Source organism: Grammomys surdaster, unplaced genomic scaffold (assembly GCF_004785775.1).
Source record: "Grammomys surdaster isolate TR1022 unplaced genomic scaffold, NIH_TR_1.0 194, whole genome shotgun sequence".
Taxonomy (NCBI): domain Eukaryota; kingdom Metazoa; phylum Chordata; class Mammalia; order Rodentia; family Muridae; genus Grammomys; species Grammomys surdaster.
In genome coordinates, this window is record NW_021604639.1 from 12,088,524 (window position 1) to 12,101,023 (window position 12,500).

Here is a 12,500-nt window from a genome sequence, read left to right on the forward strand (position 1 = left end):
CACACACACACACACACACACACACACACACACACACACACACACACACACGCCTGTTTCTTCTTGACTCCCAAGGTTCCCAAAGCTAGAAGGCTAGCCTATCATCTAACTGTCCTTTGCCATCATGGAATTCTTCCTTTAAGGCTGCAAGAAAACCCACAGGTTGTGAAGTAGGCATCTCTGGAGCCCCATTTAGGGCTCCCCTGGAGAGAGGATAGCTCTCAAAGCAGGCAGGAAGCAGAGCCACCTCACCACTACTCTTTGAAGTCCTGTGCTCAGTAAGTCCCACAGTTCCTGTATCTCTGTGCTGGGTAACTGGTGAGCTCATATCCTGCTGTGTGTATGTTTGAAAAGAAAGAAACAAAGAAGACACACTGGTGGGGTCCGGGCATGTGAAAATGCTCAGCAGTGCTGAGCAACACACTCTCCACTATCTGTTCTTGTCTGTGAAGCTTGTCCAGGCTCCTTCTGGATCACGCTGCCAGAAAAAAACCACAGACAAAATGGGGAAGAGGGTGTTGTGGGCAGGGTGGAGAGGCAAACGTGAGCAACCTGTCATTGCTATGAGACCTTGCTCTGCCCTCCCCAGACTCTTTGGTCCTTGTGATCCCCATCAAATGAGTTCAGAGGAGACCAAGAACACAATAGAGAAGCAGAGCTATGAGGGCCTCTGGAGGGTGAGAATAGACAACAATGGTCAGGATACTGTTTCTAAAGTCCCTAGAACAACAGGTAGGTTTCCTGAGGGTCAGTTTCCTGCCCAAGTGATTGACAGGCCCACTTGGATGAATTCTCAAGGAAAGAAACAACGAGTCTTTGCTCTTTACCAGAGAGCCCTCCTGATAGATAGCCATCTTACCATCTTCCACACAGCTTGGAATGTTTCCACTTAGGGCCAGATGACAGGGCTCAGATGGCAATCTCTGGACCAGTAACCAGAGCCATGTAATTCCAGTTCCTGGTTTTGTGACCTGCTAATTGTAAGGGAAGGGGGGTATGGATGACCTTCAAGTGAACTCATACCTGACGAGAGCTACCAACATCATGACTAAATCACCAGGTATACTCTCAAAATAAGAGTTCATGGGCATTGTCCAGGCAGTATCAACTCTTGCCAGCCTTATCTATCAAGAGAGAAGCTAACCACTACTTTGTGGTTACGTGAGGAAAGCAAGCACACACCTTCAGACCCTGAAAACACTGTCATCGATAATCTAATGAACTTCCTCCTAACAAAGCAGGCTTGTTGACAAGGTTACTCCCTTCCCATGGAGCTGTTCATCAGAGACACAGACTCAATAGGGCTGAGGTGCTGGTCTAAAAGAAATACCGCCATGGACAGGAACACAAGCCAAGCTTGTTTAGTTAGTTCTCACTACTGTCCTGAGCTTTTTCTTTCCTGAGACAGGTCTTGCTAACTCACCTTGGCTGGCCTCAAACTTGTGGTCCTTCTTCTTCAGCCTCCCAAGCACAGCAACTTCAGAAATGGACTATCACACAGAGCCCCCGTATTCCCTTTTTGCTTTTTTATGAGACAAAGTCTAGCTATGTAGCCCAGGCTGGCTTTGAAGTTCATGTTATATCCCAACCTGGACTCAAACTTAAAACACTCCTGCTTCAGTCTAAGTGCTAGGATGACAAACACGCGCTGCCAAGCTTAGCTCTGTCACTAATTATCAACTCCATTGTTCTCAGTTGAACTTGCAGTGACCTTGTCACTTGAGTTCTGTGAAGGCTCTTGTCAGTACTGAAAAGAATAACATAGCCAGGTGGTGGTGGTACATGCCTAAAATCCTAGTGCTTCAGAGGCAGAAGCAAGAGGGATCTCTGAGTTCGAGGCCAGCCTGGTCTACAGAGTGAGTCCAGGACAGCCAACCTACACACACACACACACACACACACACAAAACTGTCTCAAAAAACAACCAACCAACAACAAACAACAACAAAATAGCAGGTGTACTCTCAGCTGTAAGTAGTGTTCAGGTTACCTCACAGTTCTAACAGGTTACACATTTTTTAATACTTTGCACACAGCCTCAAAGCCAGTGCCATTGTCTTTCTTCCAACAGTTAAGACAAACTAGACATCACTGAGTTTCTGACAGCTGAATTACCATCTTTGGGAAATTCTGGAAAAGAATCATTTGGTTAAAGAATCCAAAGATCAAGAGCGGGAAGTGTCTCAGTCAGTGACATGCTTGTAACACAACCATGGGGCCCTGCTTTGGATCCTCAGCACCCACATACAAATGGTTGACTTGTCTATCATCCCGGAGCTGGGAAGGTTGAGACAAGAGGATCCTCTGGGCTCAGTGGACAGTCGATTTAGCCAAACTGGCAATATAAGTTCAGGGAGAGACTCTGTCTCAAAAAAGAATGCAGAGAACAACTGCAGAAGACCCTTGAAGCTGACCTCTGACCCACACATGAATGTGTACACATGTGCTCCTGTACACATGCAAAAGAACCAAAAGGTTAGATACAATACAATTTTCACATAGTTTTACCAGTGGGGGCAATCAGTCAGTAAGAAACAAGGTAAACTATTAGTTTCAAGAGTCAGTGCTTTGAGTTTACTTCCTGCCATTTGGCATCCACTGTGGAAAGTGGGCTTTGTATTTCCATCCAGAATAGCATCACTCAAGGTTCTTCATCAGGCAGGCTTGCCTTTGTAAAGACTCAGTCATCCTGTCAGCGAAGGTACTGTCTTGTCCATTCTAATAATGCAATGACAGCAGACTATGTTGTTAACAGCATGCTATGTTGTACTATAATTAACTCCACAGTGATTAACTCTAATTAACTTAGGCCAAGGACAACAAATTAAGATAATGGAAAACTGGTTCCTCACATGCTGATCTGATTCATTTAGCCTGATCTCAGTATTTTAATGAAGAGCAAGATGGGTCAGCCTCCTCTTTCACCTAAGCTCCTAGGTAAGAGTGCAACTCACAATACATTCTGGACACTCTGTTTCTCTGAGTGACTGGGGCTTGATACAGTTTTCCTTGTTGCCAGTCTATACAGGCAATGACAGTGAGAAAGTCTGGCAAGACTGATTATATTTCTAATGCCAGTGTCCTGGGAGCTGTGCTCTAATTTATTAAGTAACAACAATCTCTCACTCTTTCAATCAAGCACAGGTAGAACTCTAGAGTCCTAGCCGAAGTGTGGCATCAGGAGCTAGGGAAGTAAGAACTGTGTACTTTCACCTTGTTCCTCAGGAAACTTATAATTTAGAAAAGGGGAAAGATGGATGGAGCTGGAGATAGAGCTCAGGCAGAAAAACAAAAAACAAAAAACAAACAAACAAACAAAAAAACCCTTGCCTTGCAAGCAGAAGGACCCTACCTAGCTCCGTCTCTGGAACCAGTGTAAAACCAAGAAGCTGGGCATGGTCATGTGCTTGTAGCGCCAGCACTGGGGAGATGTAGACCGGGTGCATCTCCACAAAGCTAGCCTAGCTGAGTTCCAGGCCAGGGAGAGACCCTGCCTCAAAAACCAAGATGGGTATGGTCTGAGAAATGACAAACTGTCTTCTGGCCTTCGAAAGCATATGTGAACATCCATGAGAGGGATTATGGGAAGAGAAGGGAAGGGAGTTAGCATCCTATATGTGAGTCCTGTACCTCATTGTGTGTGTGCGTGTATGCACGTGCGTGTGTGCACATCTGTCTGTCTGCCTGTCTGTCCTAACTCTAAACAGTGCCCTTTGAAAAATGGCCTATATCTAGTTCTACAAAATAGGTTGTTGAGACTGGAAAGGGTAAAGTAGAATATTACAGTCAGCACTGCGTGTATGTATATACATGTGTATGCATGGTCACAAGTATGTGTTTGTACATCCACATGCATGTGGAAGCCAGAGGCTGACCTAAGGGGTCTTCCTCAATCACCCCCCATTTTATTTATTGAGGCAGGGTATCTAGCTGAATCTGGAGTTCACTGTTTTGATTTAATTCAACTGGCTTTGCTTGCTCAGGGAATCTCTCCCCTCCTCTTAAGAGTTCTGGGATTTCTGAGAGCTCAGCTTTTATGTAGGAGCTGTGGATCCAAGCCTCAGCACCAAGAATATTCAGGCCTAAAGAAAGAGATTTTGACACACAATACAACCTAGACAAACCTTAAGAACACTGCATTAAGTGAAATAAGTCACATTGACACAGGGTGCACACATTGACACAAGTGAACGGGACTAGCCAGATGCTGAGTACAGCGACAATGGTGAGGCCAAGAAGAAATCAGGAAGAGGACATGGGGATTATTTTCTGATGGGTATAGAGTTACTACTTGGGAAAATAAAACACGTATGGAGATAGATAGGGGCCAGAGTGGAAGACCAAGGTCAATGTCTTTATGACACCAAGTCATGCACGTACAAGTGTTTAACATGGTGTGGCTCAGCCAGTAAAGTCCTTGTCTCACAAGCATATGTGTGATACTCAGAAGTCACTTAAAAATCTGTGCACACTGGCAAGTGCACATAGTCTTCGAGATATAAAGAAGGACTATCAGGACTAATGCCAATATAAGTTCTATTCAGAGTAGTGTCCTAGGTTCACAAGGCACCATGCTTAATGGGCTCCTGACGGTATCAAGCAGAAAGGAGTATGTGTGTGTGGATCCTAAAACGGCATTTATTAATGGCTTTTATTGCATGTGTCTGCAGTGTGTGTGCTCATGTATATGTAATGGTCACAAGTATGTGCTTGTGTGCACATATGTATGCAGATGCACGTGGAAGCTGGAGTCTGATTGTGTGAACACATACATGTGAAGCCAGGGGCTAACTGTGGGTGCACCTGTATGTGGAAGCCAGGGGCTGACTGTGGGTGCTTTCCTCAGTCTTCCTCAGTCGCCCCTCACTTCATTTATTGAGGTGAGATCTCTTGCTGATACTGGAGTTCACTGCTAGCCAGCTTGCCCAGGGGAATCTGTCCCCACTATTAAGAGTTCTGGGATTTCGAGGAGGCCTCAGCTTTCATGTGGGTGTTGGAGATCCAAACCTCAGCACTAATGTTCACTGCAGGACGCACTTTATCCGGCCATCTCCATAATGCTCCTTGGGGTCCTTGGAGTAGGATTTATGCAGGTGGAGAGGAAGTGAGGAATATGCACTAAGTGTAGATTGCTCACTGTAAGACCAGGTCAAGGACTGGGCTGAAGTGGAGAATCTGTGCAAGATACTCAGACAACTGACTCACTTTTATGACAGTTGTGTAACTGAAGGGAATCTCTCTAGGTCACACAGAATCTTTTCTCAGCTAACACAATTTCCCTTTTAATTGTGGCAAAAAGAACACACATAGCATAAAATTCACTATTGTGATCATTTGAATTTTACTCTCTCTCTCTCTCTCTCTCTCTCTCTCTCTCTCTCTCTCTCTCTCTCTTTCTCTGTGTGTGTGTGTGTCCATATTGTCATAGACCCATTTCCAAACCTTTTCATTTGGAAAATCTGAAACCACACCTCTGAGCCATCGACTTCTTTCCCAGCCCCTGGTAACTAATATTCTACTTTCTGTTCCTGTGCGGTTCCCAACTTCATGTTGGATGCTCACAACTCCCCTTTCTTGGGGTCCAACCATTGAGCTTTCAGCTTTCACCACATCTGGGAATTAAAATAACAAAATAGCTCAAACAAGGACATACAGAATCTGTCGCACTGTGATCTCCCCCTCTGTATAATGTTCTCAATGCTGTGTGATGAAGCCCAAGGAGCTGCTTTTACTGAGTCAGTAATAGTCCCTCCTGTTAGGTACTCATCCCTCATCTGGTAAGGACATTTGGGCTGTCCCCACTTTTTGGCTGCTACAAATAAGGCTGATGATGCACATGAATATGCAAATACCTCTTCAGGTTCTTGCTGTCAATTCCTTTGGAAATCAACCTATTCGAAGGGCTGAGTCAGAGGATCGGTTTTGTTTTTTGCTTTTTTTTTTTTTTTTTTTAATTTCTTCTTCGTGTGGTGCTGGGGATTGAACTTAGGACCTCAAGCATGCCAGTACCTTACCACTGAGCTAAATCCCAGGACTCTCTTCTTTTCTAATGTTTTGAAGAACCACCTAACTGCTTTGCATAACAGCTATATCACCTCACATTCCTGAAAACAGTGCACCAAATCACCAGGTTTCCACAGCTTGTATTCTATTGTTTTTCTCATAGGTGTGCTGGGTGTGAGCTCATGCTGGTCACAATTTGCATGCTTCTAGTGATCAGTGACACTGAAAATCTTTTCATGTGTTTGTTGGCCATTCACATACCTTCTTTGTAGAGATACTTATTCAAGACCTTTGCCTGTGTTTTAAAAATCAACTTCCAATTCTGTTTTTGAGTTGCATATGGGTATTAGTTTTACATTATACAACAAATCCATTCAGCTATACAGACTATCATTTTTTAAAAAAATTCATGAACAATTATGCCTATAATTCCAACTCAGGATGAAAATATAATTGGTACATTTATACATTAGATAATAATGATACATTGATGTCTTTCTTTTTGTACCCTAAACTGTCCTCTGAGAACATTAATTACCAGGCTGAATATGGGATTCATCATGTCACAAACTTTTGACATGATAGATATATATGTATATGATCCTTAAAATATGTATTCTACATATAGCATATTTATAAGCTTTGAAATTCAAAGCCAGGTGCTGCTTACACTCCCCCACATCTTCATCCAATGCATGCAAAGGCATGCTCTGGTGCACGAGTCTCCATTTGCTCATTTCTGCTTTGCAGAAATTCACTGTCACATTTCTGTCTCAAGATTTCTTATTCATTCTATCGATTGGTCAATTGACTGATTGATTTACAGAGTTTCATGTAGCCCAGGCTGGCTTTGAACTTTCTATGCAGTCAAAGATGATCTTGGACCTCTGATCTTCCTGCTCTACCTCCCAGGTAGTGGGATTACAGTTGTGCACCAAACCCAGTCTACAGGACATGGGGGGATTGAACCCAGGGCTTCCTGTGTACTAGACAAACATTCTATCAACTAAGCTACATCCAAGCTCACTCTAAAAGAAGAACTCAATTATGTGGATTATAATATTTTCCACATTAGAAAATATAACAAAAAGTTTGAATAATTATGTCTCAATAAAACACAACATAAATCAATTATGTGGTATGTTAATATATTTCTTGAACATCATACTTCCAAAGCAAAAGAATTGAAAAAAGTGGTCTTATTTTGACAATTTTTCTGTTTCTTCCTCCTTTTCTCCTTCCTTCCTTTTCTCCATCCATCCATCCATCTCTCCCTGGTAATACTGAGGTCTGAATCTATGGCTCTGCGCAAGCTAAGCAAATGACCTACATGACCAGGCCCTTTGCAAATCTTTTTAATGTCTAGCTTCAAAGAAAATGGTGTGAGCTTTTCATTCAAGGTCTGTGCTCTGTCTGTTACAATCAGGCCATGAAGCTTCTAGAAAACTTCACTGTACAAAGTAAGAGTGAAAAGGAAAAATGGACCTTGGTAGTACTGTAAAAATAGTCTCACAAACTCTCTGAGGACTTTCAGAGTTTCAGCACTCTCTAAACTATTTTTTTGAGAATTGTCTGCTCAACTGAAATAGAAAGAAGAGTCTATCTGTTCTCCTGGGGTGCTTAGTTACTTTGGCTGCTCGCTGTGAAAAAAATACGTTGACAAAAGCAATTTAAGGGAGAAGGATTTCTTCTGGCTCATATTTCAAGGGCATGCTCTGTCATGGCAGGGAAGTCAAAGAAGTAGGAGCTTGGGACAGCTGGTCGGGTTGCATTCATAGTCAAGAAACAGAGAGCAGGGGCCAGTGAGATGGCTCAGAAGGGAGAGTCACTTACTGCCAAACCGACTCCTTGAATATGATCCCCAGAACACACATAATGAAAAAAGAGAACTTACTGGAACAAGTTGTACTTTATCTCTACAGAGGACCATGATACTTATACTATCTCTACAGAGGACCATGATACTTACACGAATGAGGTATATGAAGAAGGAGAGGGAGGAGAAAGAGGAAGAAGGCAATGAATGAGTATTACTGCTCATTCCTTCTCGGCTTATGCAGTCAGGATCCCATCTAGGGGATGATGCCACCCACAGTAGGCAGGTTTCCCCATCACTATTAATGAAATCAAGATAATCTCACAACTGTTTTCAACTAGAATTGGATTAAGGGAGCTAAATTTGGGGAAGTGAAAGGGTAGGAAAGTCGTTCCCCTTTTGATAGGTTGGGTCAGCAATATTTAGAGGGTAGTGCTGAGTACTGGTGACAAGCTGACACTGTGACAGCAGTTCTATCTGTAGGTATCTGCTTGAAAGGGTCCAGTCCATAATATGGGTCCACAGAAGAGTTGCTTGCCATTCATTCCCAATTCATGAGTTTGGTTATCTCTAGTCAAGGCTACACACACACACACACACACACACACACACACACACACACACACAAATGAAATGGAAGTCATGTGATTCTTTAGAGATGATCAAAAGATCTTCTCCAGTGGGGTTTTTATTATAACTTTCATAGAGCAGTAAACATTTCCATTAAGGATAACTGAATCTGATGCTCATCCAAACTCCTTTTTAGAGGTTGATTCCCCTCACCCGAATGATAAAGAACAGAGGTTATTTGTCTCTGTGACCTCTCACTTTTCCAAATGATGTTTAAAAAGCTTGTTTTGGGGAACTTCTTTTAGGGAGTTTAAAAACTTCTTTTAGGAACACATATTCAAATGAATCATATAGTAGTCCAAAATTGACTGCAAATGGGAAAAGTCCACCAGTATATAAATCGGTGTTATTATTTGGAGGGGGAAACATAGTCATCATTTCGATCATATATGTGATAAATTAAATACTCAGCACAAAGTAATTAGAGGATTCAAAGGCTGCAGCCACTTGGGATATACTGGGTATTCAAATTACACTAATGTTGGTCACTTATAGAAATAAGTTCTAATCCATGCTGTGTGGTAGATTAAGTGAAGAGAGTGTGATTTAAGAAAGGCTTTACTGATCTTGTGCAGGTATCCACAGTTGCTTTGGGTTCATGACTGTAACTGCCTTGTTAAAACAGAAGATCAAGCAGGCCAAAATCCCAGAGTGAATAGCGGAGGACCTCATAAGGCCTCACTCCTAACCAAGAGCTATTGACCATTGAAAATTGTTAGGGGAGGAGCATCAGTCTTCTATGGGGAGTGGCTACTGGTAGGTGCACACCCATGTACCCCATGTACATAGACAGAACTAACTTGGATTTAGTGAAATGTTATTAAAAGGAAAAAAGGAAGGAAGGAAGGAAGGAAGGAAGGGAGGGAGGGAGGGAGGAAGGACAGAAGGATAGAAGGAAGGAAGGAAAGAAGGAAAGAAGGAAGGAAAGAACAAAAGACAAGAACATGAAAGAGGGGTTTGGGAAAGAACCAGGGAGTGGATGAATGTGATTATATTCCATTGGGTGAAATTCTCAAAGAACAAATTAGAGTTACAAACAGAGTCTTCACTCAAAGGATATGTCAGTAAAAAATGATGATCTCCTATCCCTTCAATTTTATTATTTTATGAGTCATGGTTCAAAAGCAAAAACATAATACGAGCTGTGTGGGACAGGCATATTCTCAGGACACAAAGCAGAGCAGAATGAATTAATAGGCAGAGTGCATAGAGAAGGGGAGCTCTTGGCCAAGGATGCCAAACTTCTGCTTGGGTGACGAGACAGTTATGAAGAGATGCAGTGAAGCAGGATGAGAATCTCAAGACCAGGGAATGTTCTTGGACTGTACACTTAAAGTTAGTTAAAGGAGCCTGGTATGGTAACACATGTCTGCCATTCCAGCACTCAGGAGGTGGAGGCACAAGTATCAGGTGTTCAAGGACAGCCTGGGTTATGAGAAATTCTGTCTGAAACAAACAAAAGCAAAAAGAAGGTTAAGTAGCAAATGTTGTTCAAAAAAAAAAAGAAAGAAAAAAAGAATATATAATCTATGCATATGTGTGTGTGTTGGTTTTGTTTGTTTGTTTGTTTGTCACTGGATTTGCCTATACTCTTTCTTTAAAATATTATCTTGACATGTTGCCTTGAATTTCCTAGATGGGCAGCCTCACAGTTGTTTTTCTTTAATTTCCAAAAGCATCGTTGTTCCTTCCCTACCCTAGGTAGGTGAGCTTTTCTGTTTTGAAGAGAAAATGAAAGCCACAAGACACACATCTGCTCAGCTTCCTCTTCTCTTGTTTCTCTCCACCTACCCTGCTTCCAAGGAGGGTCCCACACACCTGCTCCTTCCCCTGGCTACCCTTGATCTTTCACTGGGTCCCTTGTCATTCTTATGATTTTGGTCACCCCTGCTCTCACTGATAGACACAATGCAAGATTTGCATTTTCAAACAACTAACTTCTGACATGTTACTCCCACAGGGTGGTCTTACCCTTACCCTTTGCCAATCAGCTTCCCAGGCCACCTCTGTGACCTTCTCTTCCAGTCAATCCCCACTCCCCCTCTGCCATTTTGGTCACATGGCCCATACCAGCCATTTTGTGCTCTGAGAGTACCAACTGCTAAGGACAAAATCATTGTCTTCTCCTTGTTTTTGCCCTCTGGTATCAATCACACCTGCCATTGCTGGCTGCTTCTTCTCTCTCACTGTCCACACAGCAGACTCAGTTTCTGTCTACGGTTGGTCCTGTTTCTTCAAGGAGGCTTTATGGAACCCACCTGGGCTTTCCCTTTACTCCCTTTTTTCCTAAGAAACATTTTGGCCAGTCACAATTGTCCATCTCTGTCTTGATGGCAATCGAGACACCGTGATCAACCTTGACAAGCACATCTTTCTTGGACCCTATGCTTATCTCTTGCATTCTCAAAATTTCACCTATGCATCATCAGGCTTACCCAAGTGGTTCGCCAGTCTCCATGAAGAGCCAAGCTACACAGGATTTTTAACTTTCCTCAGACACCTATGTTTCTCTTCTATGTCTTGTCTTGAGCAGTAGAATTATGGTCAACTAAATCTTCCCAGGTAGAAATACTAGAACCACCCATGAATTCTACTCTGTCCTCACCTCACTCATTGTGCCTAATGTTACAAATTCTGCACATGTATTTGATCATGTTTTTTTTTTTTTTCTGCATCATTCAATAGTCACCAGTTTCAATCTGATAGGATGAGAATGTCATACATTTTTCCCTAGATCGTAGAGATAGATCCAAAGCAAACTGCCTGTTTATATGACCTGCTCCTCCTTGTCTACATTGGTCATGTGACTTGTCTTCCTTAAAAGTTGCTTTTTGGGCGGGGGTGTGGCTAGAGAGATGGCTCAGTGGGTAAAAGAACCTGCCACACAAACCTGGTGTTTTCGACTGTGGATCCCTGAAACTATGTTAAAAAAAAACAAAAACAAACAAACAAAACAAAACAAAACAAAAAAACAAAAAAACTTTACACAGCTGTATGCACCTGTAATCCCAGAACTCTTTGGGGTAAGAGGAGACAGGAGGTGCAAACAGGAGAAGCCTGGGGGCCATATGGCCTGCAGCATGCAGCAGAACAGCAAAGAAGAACAAGTCAGACTTGCCTCCAAACAAAGGTGTAAGGCAGAAAGCTGCCCTCTGTCTTTCACAGGGGCGTGGGGTACACACACACTGATACTCCTACACATATCATTTACATACATATACATACACACAAACTTAAAAAAATTAAAAAGGTAAACATTTAAAACTTGAAAATAAAATCAACCACAATTGCTTCCTTGTTTGTGAAAACAAAACAGCCCTTCTTTGCCCCAAATCTGAAGTCTAGACTCAAGAACTAGATAATCTCTCATACACATACTTAAATTTTAAAGGGGATTCGATCACTGTTAAAGGGATGTTCTCACAACAGCATTTATTCCTGTTTCTTAAAAGCATGTCCTTCTAAGTTGCCTTGAATTTGTTTGAAAAGAACCTTGAGCCAAACAAATCTTCCCTCAACAACTGCTAAGATGAAAACAGCCGTACAATAGTTTTAAAATAAAAAAGCTTAGTAAACACAGGGAGGAGACATATGCAGAAACCCACAACTGATTTAATTTGCAAAACCACACAGCCTTAGCTCAACTAGAGTGAAGATGATGTAGATAAAATACAACCAGAAAATGGAGATAGCGGATACGGGGTAAACAACGCAGCAGAAGGTAGAGCAGGAAACGCTCGGGGCGTAAAGTGGAGATCAGAGAAACAGCTTTGCTTCAAGATGCTGGAGGCAGTCACTGCTCATTGGAAGAAGGTCCCAACTTGTATCTGTGGGAGAATTCTCACCTTGATACAGGAAGAAAAACAAGACCTTTAAAGTTAAAGCTGTAGAGTCTGGTTCTATATCTTGCTACCTTCATCTTTGCACGTGAAGACTTGAGGAATTTCTCAAGAAGTGGATTGTATCTTTAGGGTTTATGAAGAGAGGGTAGGGAAACCTCCATGTAGAAAGGAACAAGTGTGGTTCCTTTCCCCGGGAAGTATTTGCAGAG

General features: G+C 42.4%; 1 protein-coding gene across 5 annotated transcripts in view; it reads right to left on the reverse strand.

Annotated features, from left to right (window-relative positions):
• Prkcq (protein kinase C theta) overlaps positions 1–12,500 on the reverse strand; it is a 130,415-nt gene that overhangs the window by 96,170 nt on the left and 21,745 nt on the right. Inside the window, exon 1 of one of the 5 annotated variants that reach the window (XM_028769846.1) lies at positions 860–879. The exons of 3 other annotated variants lie outside the window; for them this stretch is intronic. Coding sequence is in view for 1 of the 2 variants with exons in the window: in XM_028769843.1 (XP_028625676.1) it covers positions 860–862 (3 nt within the window). In the remaining variant the exon portion in view is untranslated. Of the gene's footprint in view, positions 1–859; positions 880–12,500 lie in introns of those variants that run through there. One more of the 5 variants, XM_028769843.1, reaches the window with a different exon arrangement.